This window comes from Stegodyphus dumicola, chromosome X1 (genome assembly GCF_044657685.1).
Source record: "Stegodyphus dumicola isolate Sdum_Otavi_A_Nest chromosome X1, ASM4465768v1".
Taxonomy (NCBI): Eukaryota; Metazoa; Arthropoda; class Arachnida; order Araneae; family Eresidae; genus Stegodyphus; species Stegodyphus dumicola.
The window spans coordinates 102,937,641-102,959,793 of NC_140780.1; the positions used below are offsets into that span (position 1 = coordinate 102,937,641).

The following is a 22,153-nucleotide window of genomic DNA, read 5'->3' on the forward strand; positions in this document are numbered from 1 at the left end:
TCAAAACTTTGTACTTGATTTCTTGATAACACAAGATTTTGCAGAATTTCTGAGGCCAAATGTTTCTCACATATTCTTACCTATAATTACCGAAAGACACATCTGATAGAACAACATTTGTGTCTTCTTTTCCTTTTTGGTATTTCATATTATTAATTTTTCGGTTTCGCATAGAAAATGAGTGGAGTTAGCAAAAAAAGGAAGGAAAATTCTCCGTTTCACTCTAAGCGAAAATTAATCAAATTCGTTCACAAGAATACTCTATGCCCTCAACTATTTCTAATTTAGCTAAAGGGAAAAGCTCACACCTCCTAAGCTGTTTCCTCGGTTTCCCGAAAAGAGTTTTAATTCGCGTATCTATGAAATGCGGTGTTACTGACAAGCTGACTTCACAAGTCTAGTCACGGTTGCATACTTTAACCAAGGCTGAAGACCTTTTAAGCCAAAATTCATTGGCTTGTTTGGCGACCACACGATTAGTGATGCACGCAAACATACGACTCGAGCATTAGTGACAGTAACTTTAGCCATATAAAAAAAATGCTTCAGGAACAGATAGGTACAAAATTCATGTTTATGTGGAGTAGGGTAGTTTAGTGCAAACAAAGAGGATTAGTACATCTGCTAAGGGATACAGATTATGATATATAACAGGAGAAATACTATTTATGGAATTTTATATATTTAATATATAATTTTTATATTTAATATATAATATTTTATTTTTATATTTTTTATAATTAATTTTTATAATCTTTCTTCCCAGCAATATATTTCTTATAGATTTGGGCTCTAATTATTGCAATGATTTAAACATAAAATTTTCAAAACCGGTATAAAACATACAATTTAAATATTTCCATCATAAATAGTAAACATTTTCAAATTTATTTGCAAAATCTGAATGCAGTACAAGCCAGACATTCGTATTTTATAAGATTTAAGTACTTGCGCTTTCATCTCTAGCCATTTCTTCTGAAATTTTCTGAAGGTGTTTGCATCTTGAAATTTTCCTACTAATTAATGAAAAGAGTGTAATAAAAGATCTACTCTACTTTAATATCATTACCTGTAGGTAATATCATATCGTGAATAAAAAATATCGTTCGGAATTCTCTGTGTATCTAATAAAGAATACTGCCTACTGGTCGGAAATACAATAATCTCTTTTCTCTGCATTAGAGTAAGAAATATGTAATCGCATGAAGCTTTTTCTTAGGATTTTATTCAAGTATCTAAGATCCAAACAAATCTTTAATTATTGATCACAATAATTCTGTCCTAAATATGTCTCATACAAGCTAATCAAGTTTTGAATTCATTCAAATTTTTTCTGATTTATGCACTTATAAAACTTTTTATATGAAATTAATTTGTGTTTTAGATTAGATGTTAATGCACATTAAATGTAATTTGTATTATTTATGTTTTCGTTGTGTTCTGTGCCAATTCAACAATTTCAAATGAATAGGTATTTTTCAAAAATACTGAACTACAAGCTGTATGGGATGCATTTCTGTTCATGCTTTATATACCACACTTTTTATTTTGCCATTATGTTCATGTTAAAGGCATAACTGCGATTCATTTTCAAAAGATGTATCTTTTTTTCTGTTGCAGGCTAGTGGTGTTAGCTGTAGTGCTGGGCAGTGTTGACTTTGGCAAAGATTCTGTCTGTGTAAGCGATTTGTACGAACATGTTTTGGGCTATATTGTAATATTATCCGGATGCGTCGTTGTCGAAGCCTTTATCTCCTGGGTCAGTATGCGAGGAACTATTCTCGTCACTACACCAAGAACGTCCATGCAATACCTCTTGTATGTCCGTCTCGGTAAGTTCATTTTCATTTTTTAAATGGATTTAAATGAAAATTTGTAAAATTTATTGTATTGTATGGGCAATCTGAAAAAGAAAAGTCCTTATTCTAAATGTATTAATAGTCTTATTTGATATAACAGCCAATTAAGCTTCAAAGTTGTTCAATAAAAGGAAAATTGGACAATAACGTTTACCTTCAGTTGCAAAACACTTCACCTTCATTTCTAAGACTGTAAATCATCAAGATTCAAGAACAGATCTCTTCCTTTCATACTCTGCTGGTAATTAAATCGATGAATTACGTATCTAATAGAACTAAAGAATGTTCTGTATACAAGTGCTTTGATTGTTGGTGATGAAAATGAATTTTCCTCTTTTTACTTTGAGAATTGAGTGGTATGGTGTTCATGTTAAATCCATTTCCTTTCTATTTCAAAGACCATGTCATGAAGCAAATCTAAATGTGCAGGCAAAAAAATTATGCTTGAATATAAAATTAAGTGAAAAGGTTTTAATGTTCACGAAGTATAAAATGCAAAGCATTAGGCCTTCAAGTAATATAATTAAATAATCATCTTTCAAAGCTTTCAATCTCATGCTCTTGAAATTAAAAAATTGTGAAACTGAGAAGCAAATTCTTGAACGTGATATTTTAAAACAATAAGAGGAACCTCTTGTATTTGGTACTGATACAGCACATACGTGAATAGAAAAAAAAACTCTTTCTAGAACCATAAAATATGAATAGAGTTTTATAATACTCTTAATTATGCTGCTCGATATACAGCTTATTCGGTTAGTTTAATAGTGTTACCTGAAGCCGAAGGTAAAATACTGTCGCCTGGGTTAACATATGTAGCAATATAATATTGATTCTTTAAGCATAAAGTTGCCCTGAGAAAAGAGGTCTAAAGTGAGGGTCATAAAGAACCTGATTACTAAATATCACACCAAAATCGCTCGATTTTCAGCAACATAAAAAGGATAAGAGAGAGCATCAAAACTATTTACATTCAAAGCTCTAGGCTTACCAAAAAATAATAAATAAATAAATAAAATAAATAATAATAAAATTCGATAATACAATCGAATTTAAAAAATTCTAAAATATAAATATGCATGCTCCGTATACAGAATTCATGGGATATGATTTTTTATTTGCATGTCTGAATTCGACTGCGGTAAGATCATGTCAGTATCAGTATTTCAGTTTATCGTTCCGCAACATTACTGCTACTGTTAATCGGGATACCATGACTGTCACGCAAATATGGAATCGATGGGTCCAGATGGGCCATCCTGAGCTCCACGTAGATCTCAGCGGTCCAGGGTCACTAATGCCCGAGAGGATAGACAAGCTGTCCTCTCGGTTTTGTGGGATCATTCAGCCACGTCACATACCGCATACCAGAAGCTTGGCTTGTGTGCAGGACGACGGGTATTCGCACGGACAGTGCGACGACGTCTGCAGCAACATATAATGTCAGGAAGGATACCATTGTTGCGACTTCCTTTGACGCTGCAGCGGAGACAGGTGCAAATACAGTAGTGTGATGAAGATGACACTGAGCAGAGAAGCAGCACCACGTCGTTTTTTCAGACGCGTCCCGGCTTTCCGTGCAGCATCATGATAGACATATGCATGTGTGGAGGCAGAGAGGAAAATGATCGTTTCCAGATTGTATTGCTCATCGTCATACCAACTCATCATTTAGTGTGTTGGTATGTGGAGCCAAGTACAGGTACTGATCACCTCTTATTAGCACATTAGGTAATGTGGACAGCCGCCGTTACATTTCTGACGTACTAAGACCCTTGGCTGTGACGTATCTTCGAGGCTCATTTGACGACATCTTTCAGCAAGATAATCCACAGCCGCGTGTTTCTTGTGCTGTCCTGACCTTCTTCGATACAGAGGGTGTCCGACTGTTGCCTTAGCAAGCACATTCTTCAGATCTCTCACGAACTGAGAATATCTAGTCATGGGTTTCAAAGAGAATGGATAGTGTAACCCGATTACTTTTATATTTTTGTTTAATACTGGTTTGGTACATAAAAAAGAACAAGAATACTTATAAAACAAATAATTAAAGTTAAGATAATACAAATAAAAAAATTAAATTCTAAAATGGGGTAATTAAGATAAACTTTAATGAATTATAGCTGATCATTAATGTCTTATGCAGATAAAACACTCACAAACTTATGAATTAAGTAAATCGTATAATCCCATCGACCAGTCCTTTTTTTTAATTAATAATATAACATTTAAAATTAGTAAGATATTAACAACAATTAGTGCTACACATAAATTCACTATCCGCCCAGCTGTGTACAATGCACATGGCTTGGTACACCGCATCAAAACATAATTCGCGACAATTCAGTTCAACGGAGGTTTACCGTTTGTGTTAGAAAGAATGGTATCCGCGAATAATATTAGCTCTCGATAAAAGTAGCTTGTGGAAGTGAAAGGGCCACAACCCTCATTTTAATAACTGATTCTCGAATTATCATTTCCTCACACAACAACCTTATAAAAAATGTAGAACTATTTACCGCAGTGTTAAATGGTAAACATTTTGCATAAATTGCAGTGCTCTGTAGGTTTCTTTATATTTATATCCCTATGGGAAAACATTAATATATATAAATGAGACCTTCTCTAGGTCTAGTAAACAAGTATACACAGATCTATCTCCGATCTGTATTCGAGTAAATTTATTGATAAACAAGGATCGATTCCCAGGCTCAGTAGTCAACTAGACACCCTGCAGTAAAGTCTGAAAGAGTTTTAGAAGCAGCATGAATACGAAAAGAAAACATCAGCTTGCTTCCATGAAGAAATCTAAGTAATACTAAAACAAAATTTAATTAAGTTTCATGAAGGGAGGTGCATTCCCATGCTAAAATAACTTATGAAAAGACCGCATCATTAGTTGTAAAATTTACTACGCAGAAATATTACTATAAACTGCTCGGTATACTTTTGGCGCGATGTTTATCCAAAGCAAAAATAAGAAAGGAAAATTATCTAAAAGTAACACTCAGCGCGGAATTATTCGTATGAATTGCCGAGTTAAAATCAGACGAGAATTCCACTAAGTCAAACTGGTAAACAATTGATTTGAAATTTGAATTTGATTCGCATTGATTTCAAAAAAAAAAAATTCTTAAAAAAACAGAAATGGCAGAATAGTAAATATCTCATATACAATGAGTTATGCCTGGTTATTTCTATTTTAAAATAGACATCCAGTATATATTCGTATTTTTCGCACACTGCTTCATATTGCGAGTTCGGATGAAGAAGCTTATTTAAAGGCAAAGGAAACTGATTTAAAGAATTTAAATAAAATCAGGGGAAAAGTGTGGCTATAAAGAAGAACTAATACTCAAAGGTAAAAAATGAAATGTCTTTGGAAGTAATTGCTAATAGCTTTATAGCAATAAAACAGAAAATAATATCTGCGATTTATGCTTTAAAATATGTCCAAGAATTAAGTGAAATTAAAAACGAATGTGGCCTTTTTGAGAGAACTAGTCAATATTGACGTCACTGAAAGAAATTGTCATATATTTTTAAAGCCGTAAATGGAATAGAATCTCTGAGGCATTTATTTTAAATTAACTACGGGAATGGTATTAAATCGTAGAATTTGGCTGTAAAGACGAAAAAATGCTCGATGTTGTTGAAATCGAATTGGTTTTCAAAAATTTGTCAATACATTCCTTTACAGCAGCAAATGGAAAGTATTATCCTAGATCTAAAACTTTAAAAGACCGTCTGACACTTGTATTGGGTAGAAATGCAGTAAGAGATTTGAAATTAAGACTGGTGTTTATATACCTTTCAGGAAATCCTGAAGCTGTTAATGGAGTTTTCAAAAGGCATTTTCCTGATATTGAACCGAGCAAATAAGAAAGCATGGATCACAAAAGATGTGTTTGAAGATTGTTTCATTGACTACTTTTTTTTTTTTTTTCATGCGGAGAGAAAAATAAAAATCGAGATGTTTTCCTTCTGTTCCGCGAAACGCAGTTTTGAATTAGTTCTTTCTTCAAAGTGGCGATTCATATTATCTTTTTTATGGATTACTTGGACAAAATTAAAAAAAAAACCTTGTTTTTTTCCTATCAAATGCATAATTGATACCTAAGATATCCCACTAGTGCCCTTACATTTAATGGCTGACACACTGAAATAAACTTCATTGTTTCAAGTTTTTTTTCATGCATAATGTAACTACAAACTAATTCTTTTTAAATACAGTTCACTGAAATCGTATCGCTTTTAGACTTTTCTCACTGACGCCGGCTCTATAGCAAACAGGCTAGAACCTCGTTTATCTGAAGATACTGTAGTACATAACCCATTTTCCGAATAACACATAGTAACTATTTGTCAGCTATTTAAAAATCGATACCAGCAAGTTCCTAGTTTGTGGTCCTCGGAGCTTTGAGGACTGCCCTGTTGCTACAAGAAAATAAATGAAACTTGACAAAATTATGGAAGCAGTACTCCTTTAAAAAAGCCAAAAATTATATTTTTTAGTTTAATATTTTGGAACCTAATCAGATCTGAATAATTTAGCACTTACATTCATTAGTTTACAAAATAACGGAAACTTCTAAGCCGCATCTTTTTTCATGTAAGCAATAAACGCGACTGCTGGCGCGGACTATAATACTTTTATTATTATTATAAATTATAATACTTTTATTATTAAAGGTTATTTCACACCAAATTGTGCAAGAAAAGGGTACTAAAATTTAAGAAATGTTGTCCTCAGTGTATATTTGATGTACATTTCTTTCTTTACGGCATTTAACGATATTACTATCGTCAGGATTAAGCCCGATTAATATAGGCTGTGGGCTTTTATACAGCATTCTTTCTGAGGTTCCAAATACTCACGTTCCTTACTTTTATAACAACTACAAAAACCCATAATCATGTTATTTCTGTAAAAAGTCATCTTATATCTCCTCATAATAATGAGAAGATACAGAATGATTTCGGGACTTCTTAAGAACTGTGATCCTAGGCAGTAGTCAAATATTGACTATATGTCAGAAATTAACTCAACAAAAAATTGCCAAATTAACATATCTAAGACGCTTATATGTTTAGTTATGTTTTTACTATTTCTATATACATATTATAGTTATTTCATATGCCATTTACATATATATATATATTCCATTTATTTAGTATACTTATTACATATACTCGTATTCTTCAAAGAAAACTAGCGCATATATTTATTCATTACTTTTAGCAGATTTTTCAAAATTAATTAACTTTTAAGAAATAATAAAACTGTAGCTGATGAATATTATAATTCCTTTGTGAAAAGTAATTCTCAAAGGAACTCGTAAATAATTTCTTATGTTATTCTTATTCAATGAGCTGCTGGGGATATTTCTAGTACTCCTGGCGAATAAAAGAGCACAATGCAATTTTTATTAATATTGTTATAATTTCACCTCCTACAATAATTTTATATGAAATATTTTATTCCTAAGAACCTGAAATTCTTGACTTTCATAGTTTTTGAGTTTAAATGTTTGCACAGACTTCAATAAATGTCATTCTCCATCCAAGTTTTAGTAGCTATTTGCTTCATTAAAATTCGAAAATTTTAAAACAAACGGCACTTAGAACGTAAAAATTATACATGTTTCCAGAATTGCTATACCTAGAAAATGCTCTTTTGTTCGTTCAAAAGGATCCGAAAAGAAGGCATTTTCAACAAACGTTTTCAGAATAAAATTACAGAATTCCTAGGGCATTTTACGATTAGTCGTAATCAAATCGTGCGCCAGTAGACGATGATACAGATGGCCTGTGTGATATGATAAATCCCACATGTGATTTTGGTAAAAGCTGCCCTTCATTCGTGTCTAGCGCTGGACTACGAGTGGACCAGCATATACAACATCATCATCGAGTGCTAGAAGCTTGTTCAATTCTCTTATACAATATGTTTCCGTTTTCCTTCAAGAGACAAATTACGCTGGAAATAATTTGTGACATTATATATGTTTGATCACAGAAATTTTAACGTATACTTCTTTATAGTCTCTTAAACGTTACGATGGCATTTTCAATGCAACGTTCGTTCTTCATCGTATCTGGTGACAATAAAGAAGTGGAGCTCAAATATCTTGTTCTGCGGACCAGTTTTATCTCTAAACTTCGTGCCAATAGTATTTGTTATCTAATTTTATACAATCTTCATTTGTTAGCTGCAAACAAAACAAAATATTCTAAATAAATTAAAATGCATTTGTTAAAGATGTAAGAACCACTTTCTTATCTCCGAAGTGACAACTGTGCGTGTAGAAACTACACGGGAGAAGGATAAAAAGTACCTTTTACTAAACTCTTTAAAATTCACAATGTGTCGACTTGAAGCTAACACACTACGCCTCACTCGAGCGGTAACTCAAATAACAAGAACTAAACTAAAATGTCGAAGATATTAACAAGTAGTAGAAGTTCTCTACGGAACACAGAAAACTCCCGTTACTTAAACGCGTCGAAAGCTAGAGGCAGCAAAGTAAAAGCTGTTATGCCACGTAAACCAGCAGTAGCTGCAGAAATAGAAGCTCACGGTACCAAGGTGACGGCGAATGTCCAAACTCTGTCATTTTCCTTTCAAAAAAAAAAAAAAAAAAGGAGGGACGAGAACTCGGTATTTAAACGTTTTCTCCTCAAGGTAGAATTTGTATTTCTTTACGCGCGCTATCAAATTTAAATATTCTGGCATTGAGAATTAGGGAAATGAAGGCTTATAGGAGAGAACGTAAAATTAAATTAAATTGGTTATTTAAAATAAATATAAATTCCTACAAAGTGAATACATTTTTTTTCAATGCGTATGTTTTGCCATTTCCTTCAGAAATACTTCTGCAGTTAGCTAGATATTTCTATATTTAACTCAATGTATTAATTTCAATTTTTGTGCAATTTCCCACATAAAACACATAATGTTTCAGAAATTCTCTTCGAAATTCTGTAGTTTAATAACATGCCAATTTATATGATTTTATGTTAATTAACCCAGTTATCTTATTATTTTGACTTTACTTCTATTTTCATCACCTCGCACTAATGCAAATATGTCAAAGTATAAATAAGCGCAGAATTCTTGAATTAAGAGACAGAACTTTTTGCAATATTGACTAATCGTCCCTGTGCTCGCTTGCCTCAATTTAACAGATCAGTTTAGACTTCAGCTAGACTTTTTTGCTTTGCGAACCTATGCGGCCGACCAGAGATTTAATAGGGCGTGTTGAATTTGTATGTCTGTTTTAGTTAGAATTTAAGTGCATGTTTTGAATTACTTACAAGTTGTTATTTAAAAGGAGTCCTGCTCCTTTTATACTTTTTAATTTGTGTAATCGTCGGTTGACGGATTAATAAAAAACTTTTATCTTCATTTTGAGCTGTGATACGTTTAGTTACAAGGTAGACAGGACACTAAGTTGTATGACAGTCTTTACGGCTCTCTTGAGGCGACTTTTATCTTGAAAATTTTGAAGAAAGGTGTAGAGTCATTAGGTTATATCTATGCAGAAATATGAAGAATGTGCAATGCCGTCACCAGAATTCGAACTCCGGACCTCCCGAATACTCGTCGAGAGGATTTCCAGTTACACCACGAAGGCATGTGGAAAGAAGAAAATACCAGAGTATAAATTTTATTTCATTTTTGGGGATAGTAGTTCTAAATTCGCATCCAGAAAAGTTTCAAGCGTTTTGAAACCACGGCAAATAGTTGCTTTCCTTTTACTAGACACTGCTTTTGAATCTTTAGGATAAATCAGTCAATAGTTATATGTATGTACATAGATTCACAGGAAAAGCCCATTTAAAATATTGTGAAAAGAAACTATAATGCTTTTGTGAATGAATTAAGGTCATCAGTTGGATAGCATTTATTTACTGGGAATTGTTTAAACATTGCCTTTCAGTTATGTTTTTGGAAGTCATGTAAAACTAATAGTAAAATTAAATATAAAAATATATTTATAATAGAATAAAATAACTAATATTTAAATTGCTTTTATTTATTATAAAAATTTAAAATATAGTACAAAAATTTAACTTATTTTTACTTATTTTGAGTGCAATTTCGTGCCTTTCCTATTCGTGCTCTTGAGGCAAGTGCCTCACTATTGCTCAATCATAATATGTACTTTTATTTTTATGTGAACGCATATTTATAATTTTAATTTCACATACGCATCTTTCCCGCGTTAGGGAGAGCCTTTTCAACTTCTACTCTAAGATAACGAAATATTATCTCATGAATGCAAATATATTGTTTGCAAAACATAAATGTGTATTTCTTGCTCCTTTATAATTCAATGTAGTTTTTGTATTGTGCTTTAATTTCGAGTAAAAAAACTGACAAGGTTATCTGCGCCAAATAAATGGTTGAAACAAGGATTAAAAGGTATGTTAAAAAAACTGCATGTATACAGTTACAATATATGTTAGTCTCGATAAAACAGAATAAAAACAGATTACAATTTATGGTAAAAGCCAATTTCTTTTTAAAACTCGAAAAATTTGTGATGAGGTAGTTTTCCTATTAAGTTTTCTAACTCCAATTTCCAGCAAATAAAATGTTTTAGGCGAAAAAATTTAAAACTATGCATTCTAGTAAAATAAGATGAACTGTCAGAACTACATTGCAATTTACGCAACGTCGATTCCTCTCGCCTTTCAGAAGATGCTGATGGGTCAAGCGACAGTGATCAATTCTCAAACGAATCAAGATAACTTCTTTCCTTCTATTTGCCACAGACGACCAGTATTCAGTAGCGGGTTCAACACTTCTCAGTTTAATAACTCTATGGTCATTCCAAATGCCTTTGTAATTTATTGAGAAATTTACGATCGATTAACTCCCTGATGTGTGTGAGTCTGATCTGCAAATTAGAGATGCAGTTTTATACCTTAGGCGTAAGATCTGCTAGTTCATTTCCTTTTTATGCCAGCGTAGCCAGGGATCCAGGAGTAGAGAATCTGCTATCCCCGACATTTTAGAGTCTGATTAAGCTTCAGAATTCTGGTAATAATGGGATGTGAACTATAAATAGGATCTTTCAATGACATTAAGGCACTCAGGGAATCTATGCAGATAATGAAATTTTTGCAACTTTGCTTTAAGAGGAAAGTTAAAGCCTGGTAAACTGCAGTAAGCTCAGAGGTAGCACCGGGCAAGCTTTGTGTAATCTAAGCACAAAAATTGTTTTTTCTACTACAAAAGCTGCACCAACATGATCTCGGCATTTTGATCCATCTGCATAGAGAGTCATATAATTTCTATATTTATACCTATGTTCCGCAAAGATTTGCCTGAAAATGATATCACTAGTGTTAGATTTATCTCAGTGCTCGAATGTATTAAAAAGATAAATTTTTCAGTCATCCCAAGGAGGAATCTCAAAGAAATTCTCCGTCCGTGTAGACATATTATACTGCTCTAGCAAGGTGCCAACCTTAGACCAAATGATTGGATATAAGATAAACGTACTTGATACAAAAGAGAGCATGAATCATTGTGTAAATACAAACGGATGAGATTCTTGATCTGCGATATGATTTAAAAAAAGTGCTTGAGACAAAACGATCGCGTCTTAAATGGATGGAAGACACCCTGCTTACCACATACAATCTTTCCATTGGAGATGTCCTAAAGACACCGGTGCAGATTCGAAGTGCCTGGTGATGCACAGGATCAAGTTTGGCTAGCACAGAAGGCCTTGACGACCCGTAAATGACTGACCCGTAGTCGCGTATTGAGCGGATAAAGGCTCTATAAATAAGAAGCAGTGAGCTGCGATCGGCTCCTCAGGAGGTATTCCAAAAAACATTCAGAATTTTCATAATTTTTAAACATTTCTTTCTTAGATAGATGACACGGGGAATGAAAGTACGTTTGTGGTCGCAAAGCACACCTAGGAATTTTACCTTCCGTTCTACAGGAACCCGTATGCCCTGCAAATAAATTTCCTGATCTGCATGAGAAATCTGCTTAGGATAAAAATGAACACTTGCTGTCTTTTGGGTAAAAACCTGAAACCATACTCCAGCGACTGTTTAACTGTTCTATTCAGAGATGTTTGTAATTCTCTCTCGACTTAATCCAGGTCTGCTCCTTGATTTGAGCTGTTTGAAAATTGAGTTAATTTTTAAGCTAAATACAGTGACAGTTCACTGTTTTGCAGAACACCCTCTTCTTCACGAAACACATCAGAGAGTACAGGATCAATCCTCACATGAAACTTTCAATCCTGTAAGAAATGTTTGGTGAAAATCGACAGATTTCCTCGTAAGCTTGTAGAGACATTAGGATTTTTTGGAAGCAGGCAAGATGAAAAATATGCAACCACCTTCGCCGGGAATCGAACCACGGACCTCTGGAATACTGGCCCAGCGTGCTACCGTTACACCACGAAGGCACGCTAGGGAACTGGGAGAAATACCTTATATACTCCCCTTTTTAAAGGGCGACTAGAGTTTTAGGGGACCTAGTCGCCAAATCCTGGGTGCGGAGAATCATCATCCACAACCCTTTTAGTTCGGGCGCCACTTGTAGAGTCATTAGGTTAATTGGAAGCAGAAAAGATGAAAAATATGCAACCGCCTTCGCCATGAATCGAACCACGGGCCTCTGGAATACCGGCCCAGCGTGCTACCGTTACACCACGAAGGCACGCTAGGGAAGTGGGAGAAATACCATATAAGCTATCGTTGTACAAATCACGAAGACGCCATACCTCATGTGGTGTCGTAGGCTTTCTCTATATCAAAAAATATAGAAAGGAAGTGAATCCTTTTAACGAGCGCTTTATGTATACTACTTTCTAAGAGTAGAATATTACCAACAGTTGTTCGTCCTTTTTTAAATCCACTTTGATAAGGGTGTAGCGTCATTAGGTTTATTTTGAAACAGGAGACGTGAAAAATGTGCAATGCCCTCGCCGGAACTCGAACCTGGATCTCTCGAATACGGGCCGAGTGTGCTATCGTTACACCACAAAGGCATGCTGAAAGAAGGGAGATAATACATATATAATCCCCCTTTCAAAGTGAGATTTGGGGTTAGAGAAAACAGTCTCTAAATATTAGTGGTGAAGAATCATCATCCATTACTTTTTTAGTTCGGGAGCCTCTGAAGAGTCGTTAGGTTTATTTAGAAGCGGGTGACATGGGAAATGTGCAATGCCCTCGCCGGGACTCGAACCTGGACCTCTCGAATACGCGCCGAGTGTGCTACCGTTACACCACAAAGGCATGCAGGGAAATATACATTATAAAAATACTCATTCACCACCTTTTTTAGTTCGAGCGCCACTTTAGAGTCATTTAAAATTTTTCCGATGTCAGGAAAGTGAAGAAATGTGCAGCGCCCTCGCCAGGACTAGAACCTCGGACCTCTCGAATACGCGGCCATTACACCACAAAGACATGCTAAGAAGGCGGAAGAAATACTTTATAAGTTGATTCCCCTTCTCTTTCTTTTTAACGACTTTAATATATTTATCTACGTAGGTTTTCATCGTGCTTTCTAATTCTTTCACCGTGTTTTCCAAGTCCACTTCATTGTTTATGCTGTTTAGTTTCCATGTGTATTCCGTGATTTCGGCTCAAATTTTATTGCATATTTTATCTATTTTTCTAAGATTTTTCGAATAATAAATCTTCTTTTCTTCACTACTTTCATTATTATCATTTTCTAACCACAGGTATTTATAGTCACCAAGTGTCTCTTGTTTTCATACTTGGAGGAATTTAAAATTGCCTCTTATAATTTCCATAGAACCCATTAGGAGATCGGTGAATTCAATCCCGACTGGAGAAACAAAAGTTGGTTTTGAGACCATCTCGTTTTATAAAATTAATTGTTTGATAAAATAAAGTCATGTGTTAAAATTCTCCTGTTTTCTATAATTGACGCCCCCTTCCCAGTTAAAATGTTGTCTCTTTGTTCTTTTTTCGATGTTCATATCGTAAGAATCAGTCATTGGGCTTTTAATATTTTGTGTTTTTGTTCTCAGTAGATGAATCTTGATTTTCTGTATATCTTTCTTAATTTCCTTTAAATTTCTCTGACTAGCCATAGCCATATCCAAGTCTAAAAAACTCTCAAGTTCTGTGATATTGCTACTTGCAGTATCTTATCTAGTCCTTCTGTAAGCTTATCGCAGGCACCACTTATTCTTCCAGTTTTCGTTGCACGAATTTTATCTACTACCGTATGCAATTCTTGTACTACTGACAAGATTCCGGATGCCGGTGTAACATCCCTTTCCACAATTAATTCTGTACTTCTTATATCTGAATTATTATCTTTGTTATTCTTAGCATCCTCCAATTCTACAAGTTTAACTGCATTCTCAATCTTCTCATCAGGTCCTTGTATCAAGATCTCTTTCCCCCTCATCTGCTCTTCTGTATCGCTCACTGAAATTCCAGTTTAGAAATGTATAATCACAATAAAAACGATTTATATTTACAAGCTAAAATTAATCGCTTGGCGGCGAGAACATAATTCCTCAAAACTTCATAATTAATGCATTATAAATACAATACATCAAACTCTCAAAACAAATTCTTAAAATTACAGTTTATGTAAAATCAGAAAGTGTAAATTAATTTAAAACTTTTAAGTAAAGCGTTTCTACGCGTTTCAAACGATTAACAATTATACGAACGTTAAGTTCGTATAATTGTTAATTTGACATTAAGCCCTCAATTGAAATTTTCCTCAGTTGACAGAAAGTCTAAATGAATGATGCAAGACCAGAGCTCCAGATGTATAAACACAGCACTATCTTAACTTCAGTCGTGAAAACACTTAAATTCTTTATACACACATATTTCAATTAAAAATTCATAAAAATAAACTCCATACACAGAAATGAGGGTAAAACCTCTCCGGTAATCTAAGCAGAGCAATAGAAATTATAACACAGTATAATAAGTCGATTTTTAATTCAAGTATTAATTTGAAAGTTCAAAGTATTTTGCAAATCTGTACAACTTCCATGCAAATGAGTATCATACTGAAAATGCGTCATCGGAACATTAAAAAGTAAGAAAAAGTACTTACAGTAAATGCACGATAATATAAATCAACAGCCATACCAGATTTCCAAAGTAAACAAACTCATTCGCATTAGGATTAGTGGTGCACGGACGAAAAGCTCTCATAAGTAGCAAAAAGCCTCATTCAACACAAATTTTGCAGGTAAAAAGTAGTAGCTGTTGAAGTTCCTAAATTATGCGCTATAATCACAAAACAATAAATTCACCAAAATATAATAAAAAATTTCTCAAGAGCTCACACAAAACCAACGGCAATGGCGCTGACATGCGTAGTTGTTTATTTTCTTCCTCCTTTCTGCTTGCCTTCTTGGTGTAATGGTACCACACTCGGAGCGTATTTGAGAGGCCCAGGTTCGAGTCCCGGCAAGGGCACTGCACACGTTTTACATGTCCTGCTTCAAAATAACCCAATGACTCTACAAGTATTTATTACTTCGATGCTGTTTCTCTGTTTTATGAAGCAAGACATGTTTTGGAAGATCTATACCTCCCTCTATTTCTGTCTCAGATTCAATGAAATCAGAAAAAAATCCCTTCAACAGAGCTTTCGCTTGGGCTTCTGTTTTCGGAGCTCTTAATTTTCCTTTCTGAGCTGCTCGTTCATTACGCTTTTATTTCCGAACCATCTGTTATCTGTTTTCGAGGAAAAGTAGTGTTTAAACATTTTCGCTGCCATTTGTTTTATTTCTTTTTTTTTTTTTTTTTTTTTTTTTTTTTTTTTTGTAAGCTATGCTTAATATGTTTTTTATGCTTATTTACCGATAGCATTTGGTAGCTTCAGCCTAAGAAATGTTTGGTCTTGATTGACCGCTGCTAAACAGTTTCCTAGCTTCCAGGTAGGAGGTTTTTATTAGTAACTTTAGTTGTATTTTTTCCTCTTCGTCCCATTTTGGGTAGCTCCGTGAGTATGAACAGTGATTGGCATGACAACTTACGCATTTTGAATCGGTAATACAGCCATGACTTTCATGACTGGTCACAGAACAGCAAGCACACTCCAGTTTTCCACCACATGTCGCTTTTGTATGACCAAACCGTTGACACTTGAAACAGCTCAGTGGGTTCGGCATGTTACGTTCTGATGGGACAACTCAGGTAACCTGCCTTAATGGGTTTCGGTAGCTCTGGAGATGAGAACATTGGAATATTTTGTTTTGTGTTAAGAAGTTGCCTATCCCTAAGGATTTTAATTCTGCAAGCCCCACACTCGTTTTGCTCGGCCATTTCTTTTAAAAGTTCATTCTCAGGGGATGATATCTGGTCTATTTCCGAAACAATACCTCTGGATGTGTTCATAGGATTATGTGGATACACATTAATATAATGCTCGCCCATGTTCGTCATTTTTAGAAGAGAGAAGGACTGTGCGTCAGATATCGTCTTGACGAGCAGAGATCCTGAATGGAGCTTTTTATGTATTTTGGCTCGCCAACTGAGGTCACAATATGTTTATGGTCATATTTTCTAGTTTACCAGTAATGACTAGGAACTTAAGTCATTTGCTCCAGCTAATTATAGTAGAAGTGTCTATTTGCTTAGTAGTTCCAGAATTTTTCGTTTCCATGTGATTGGGGCAAGAAATTAAAGTTGTCATATTGTAAATAGAAAAGATTCTCTCCCGACCTCCCCACCCTACATACAGCCTTATGAGTGAGCATAGATCCCTGTGTCCGGGCTATTCGCAGCCGGGCCTATACACAGACTGAGCCCCACACTCAGCTTTCCCGAAAGCGAGAACTTCCGAAAGCGTATCCCCAAGCCCCAGACCCGTAGGACTAGTAACCAGACGATTGACTCTAGCAGGAACAGCTAAATACCTCTCGTTTGGGCTGAAGCAGAGACCAAAGCTGCGTGTTGGGAACAGTACCTCACCCCGCTACCAGTAACCTCTTTTCCCGCCGTACGGATCTCCACGCACGATAAACGCGTACACAGTTTTCTCACCATGATGAAACAGAAAAAAAGACTGCAACTCGCAGCGAGCCCCATCCTTCATAAGAGAAAACCAAAAGGGAGAAATACAGGGAGAAGCGAAAGATAAGAGAGGAAATGGAGAAGAGAAAAGGTCATGGGGTGTGACAGCCGATCACCAAGAATGTAATCGCCTGAAGGGTATTCACTTGCTATGCTTTAGCTGGACATATTGGAACGGCCTTCACGCGTAAGGTTGCCCTACCAGGAGCTATGCTCCCGACGTACTTCCCCCATTTTACACAGTCACACACTCCCTCTCACGTTGACGCAGCATAGCAGGACTTCGGGAGCAATGTTGCTTTTAAAATGCTAAAATCTTCAAGAATTGTTTATGATCCTCTTATAAAAGCAGAAAATTTCTTTTACGTATCTTTTAAATTTTTTACTATCAAGTCATACATTTAATTAAAAATATGCGCATAAATTTGTTATAAGGCAGTGGACACCATTATAATCATGCAGAGTTAAAAGTCTTTTGAGAATATTACGTGAATTATGTAGTAATGTGACAAATGGTAGCATTTTTAAAATAATTTAAAACAAGCTTTAGAGCTTCTGCCGTCCCGTAATGCTCAGGCAGTCTACAAATCGCATCTTCTTTTGTTTATTTTTAAAGCTTTAAAACATGCGAAAGGAGTTTCAGATATTAATTAATTTCGAGTATCTATCAAATAAATTCCTTTGTTAACTCGATTTTTGTTAAATGGCTTGTTATATAATACTACATAAATTCTGCAAAATTTAATATTGTAATAATATAAAAAAATTATTCAAAACGCACCTTCTTTGTTTTCTTCTGTGTGTGCATGTTATATGTTATCTGTAAACCTGAAATGTTATATAAATAGAACTTTATTCAGTAAACTCTTTTTTTTAATTCATTTACTGAGCTATTTTCTTTATTAATAACTTTCCAACGTATGTTATCACAGCTAATATTGTCTACATGTTTGATCTCAAGTTTTAATTTGTATAACAGAAACAATTTACTTCGCAGCCTCAAAATCAATTTGCCTATGCAGATAGCCATGAATTTTGACACTTTCCGGACTCATACAAAATCTTCCGACTGTAGCGTATATCATCTATTCTTATTCCAGGTATTTTAGATATGAAGTCATTTTATTAGATAAAATTCCTAGAGACAGGAAGATTCCTAAGCCACACCCAAGGTTACCAGATTGCTATACAAAGGTGATTTTCCATAAATTGTGAGCCACACCTCGACCCCTATTCTCGCTGCTATGATCAAGTATAAAATACAAGAGGAAAGCATCACGTGATAAAAAAGTTATGTAAATGAGAGCCTGCAAATCAGAAAACGAAATGATCTCGGTTTTAGGATCATGTAATTATTTTATCACACGCTATCATTGATCGAATGGGTGAGCTCCTAGGATAGAGGATTTTCATTTCGTAAGTTGAGATATTGATCCTGTATAAGGCAAAAGATAGAAGTTAGCATTCAGTTTATCGCTTCAATCAATCCTCGTTACCACCATCGTAAATAACCCGCTAATATTCATTACGATTTGTGTAGGTAAAGAAGGAAAGTATGTCTGTATGTATATATAAACAAATATTACCAAAACCCAATTCGATAAAATTAAGTAACCAAACTTTTTTGAATATAACATATACAAAAAGTAGTAATATGAGTGCCAATAAAATTTGTGCATGAATTTAAAAAAAAAATCTTATCTTTATTATAAAACGCCGGGCTATGATAGACTTTTGTGTGCCTAAACTTTAATATATGGGGGTTTGTATTATAAAAAATATTTTACATGAATAAAATGTAAAAATAACAAGTGCCAGTTATAAATAATTCGTGAATATTTTCGTCAACAGTGGGATGAAAGTTTTGACATGAAAATAAAGTGAACAGCTTTTCGACCAAGCACACATTCTAAACCAAAACATATGAGATACGTCAAAGCGGTCATGTTTGGTGGTCAAGGCGAAAGAATGTGCTCCATTCTACTGCACGCTATTCAGAAATTTTAACTTATTCATATGGAAACAATAAGCATTCGAAAAGATTAAGAACCATAAACATAGCCAGCTCAAATTACTAAACTTCAAATTTCAGATTGAAAAGTAAGTGTCAGAAGATAAGTACAACTGCCAGACGTGACTTAATAATTTATGCTACCACACTCCGATGGAGATGCCAGATAATTATTCAAATATTCAATCCCTGGGACAAACTACCAGTGTTCAGCCACTTTACTGATCGGCTACTAAGTGGGCGATATGCTGTTAAGACTTCTTTGTCCCTTAAAACGTTACCTTTAAAATAAGACAATATATTTAAGGAAGTCTCTGCAGCTGCCACAAGCTTGTCTTATGTTTCGCACATTTCCTAGCATGACTTTGGAATTACAAATCCCCTTTTTTATGTGATTTGCAACTGCCGAAGACCCACCATTATCTACTGGAAATTCTGAAAAGCACAGTTCACATTTCCCACTGTCAGTGAGATCACAAACGTTTTTCAAAAAAGGATAATCCCCTTTCAATCCATTAGTAAACATACAGTTCCTTTCTGCCATTTTGTAGATTAAATTATTTTAACGTACAGTAGGAAATAGTAGCAAATTCCAGCTCGTAGTTTGTATTCAATTAAGATAGGACATGCACAACAATAACCAGTGTTAAGTGTCGTGTTAATAACCAGTGTAGCATAATTTCCAGTGTTGGTAACTTTAATTGAAACAAATATTTAAAAACTAAAATATAAAATATCCGGATTTCATAGACTACATGCTATTATAAATTCTGTCAAAAATATCCTTGTAAAAAATAAAATGGTTGTTTTCAGCATTTATTTGTATATATTGAATTTAAAATTCTTATCATATCCATTCTCTCGCGGTATCTACGAAAGCGAATGGGTTTTTCAGTTTGGTAAATTTGATAAATGTAACACTTTTCTTAATAATGATAAAAGTAATTCTCTCATATGTAAAAAATCTTTAGTAAAATATATTTTTAGTAAATATTTATATCTTTAGTAAATATATTAGTAAATAAATCTTTAGTAAAACACATTTTGTAAAATTCCTATCACAAATAATTAAAGCCTGAACAATCCATAGCGCATAATCCTACAAAATTTTTTTGAATATTGCATCTTTTGGGTATCCGATAATTTTTCATTATCTGCTATCGCCGTTTTAAATAGATCCCTAATGACAATTATTCTTCAACACTACCAGTAAATATAGGAAGATTTATCTTAGGTAAGCGAAAGCTCGTTACTTCGTAAAATTTAGTCTCAACACTCACATCTTTAACATTCTTAACATTAACTCTGATTAGCATTAAAAATAACTCATCAAGAGTATTTTGCATATCTTGTTGTTCTTCAGTAAACTTTCTCTTCATAAACTACAAAAACGTTACTAAAAATATCCGAAATTTCAGTCATTAGATTGTTTAATTTAGATTCAAAAAGCTCTAACTCAGCGTAATCAGGGAGTTGTGACTCACAGTGTTTTTCTCTTTTAGGTTAGTCAACTGAGTCTAACTTACACTTTTCTTCGTCTTAAGCGTTGTAAATTCCATTATCTAATCACAAAAGATGTAATAGAAATGCACTGACTCATTAACTGCATTGCAGATCCATATTCGAAGGAACTAAGACCTTCCGTCATTGGTATTTAGTGGAATGTATTCTGTAGACTTGCTGTCTTATACCATCAGTATGATGGTATAAGACAGCCTTTGACTTTGATGACTTTGATGAGCCAGCTGGTGAAACTTCAGCAACTGTCAAGAAATTGTGGTAAAAGTAGGGAGACCATTTTTTTCCTTCATTGCATGTATGTTAATCTAATGGAAAGCGACAAGAGGCAAAAGTCACACCGGACGAGAAACCAAGTAGACGTCGGCATTCAAAGCCAGGTTATGAAGTTGTGATCTCTAAGCATGTGAGTATCAAATGATCTGATCAAGTTATATTCTGGAATGATTTGGTAACTAAAAACTTCTGAAAACTTTGCACCATCACAACTGCCTACTAACTGAAGCTCCAAGCGCATGCTTAAAAGCCTAACTGATATGCATTTGAGCTGTTACTCAGAGACTAAAAATATAATTTGTATAACATTAAACAAAGATTATTACACAAAACCAAATGTGATATTCTTTGCGTTTTGTTTCATTCTCTTAATAAAGATGCTCGCAAGGTAGTTCTAGTACTTTAGGATACATTTAATTGGAAATCTAATTAAAAAAATACAATAATGCACTTACATATTGTTTGCTGTAAAGATTAGATGAACTCTATACAAGAGAGAAATGTTGGATAAAATTTATCATCTTTGCCAGAAAGAGCTAGGACTAAGATGGATGCTCCCTTTACGAGTTAAAGACATCATGAATTTAGTGCATCTGATTTAAAATAATGAGTTTGAATGTAATAATTATCAGTTTCTATGCTAGGCAGGGCACATTTGTTGAATTCTTCAATAGTTATTTTCATGTAATGGTTGCAGGGTTTAGCAAACACACTATTTTAGTACTATTTTAATCTTAGATAAATTAGAACTTCTAGAAGTAAAAATCTGAGACTTCACGTTTATTCTAAGATTCGTATCATAGCAATTCATTTCAAATTGTAGTTTATCTCTGTTAGTAATACTATATGAAATAAAACTTCTTGAATACATTCACTTAAATGCTGATAATATAAAAATAAATGTAATAATCCTTGTGTTTTTTTTTCAACTACACATATGTAGAATGAATATGTATTAGTTTAAGATGAATAGAAATGTATGAGTCACAGTGAATTGTATATTTAATGCAAGTACAGCGAACTGACATTCATAGTCATGCATGCATGCAATAGAGCTAGAACATGTATGAACTAACATAAATTTTTCAAGCATGTAGGTGGATTAATACTAAATAAACATGAAGAAGGAAAAATTAATCTCACTATAAAGTTCTAGTTAATTTACGTATCCTTGGCTACTAGAACTATGGGGAAGAGTCTAGCGACTATTCTCTGGCCTTCTTACAACTATCAAGACAAGTCCTAGGAAGGGTTGTTAAAATACCCTTTTATTCACTCAAAGAAATATTTCACAGACGGAACCCCTCAGGCTTACAGGAAAGCCTAAGTATTCATAAATGTAAAAAGTGTTTTAAAAATCATCGTGCGTTACTGCATTTTCGAAAGACTTCAGAATGAGTGAGAAACACGTAAAAGAATTACG

General features: G+C 34.1%; 1 protein-coding gene across 2 annotated transcripts in view; it reads left to right on the plus strand.

Annotated features, from left to right (window-relative positions):
• inaE (inactivation no afterpotential E) overlaps nt 1–22,153 on the plus strand; it is a 295,275-nt gene that overhangs the window by 128,040 nt on the left and 145,082 nt on the right. For both annotated transcript variants that reach the window (XM_085808531.1, XM_085808532.1), the window contains exon 2: nt 1,621–1,832. In XM_085808531.1, the coding sequence (XP_085664657.1) occupies nt 1,621–1,832 (212 nt within the window). The remainder of the gene's footprint in view (nt 1–1,620; nt 1,833–22,153) is intronic.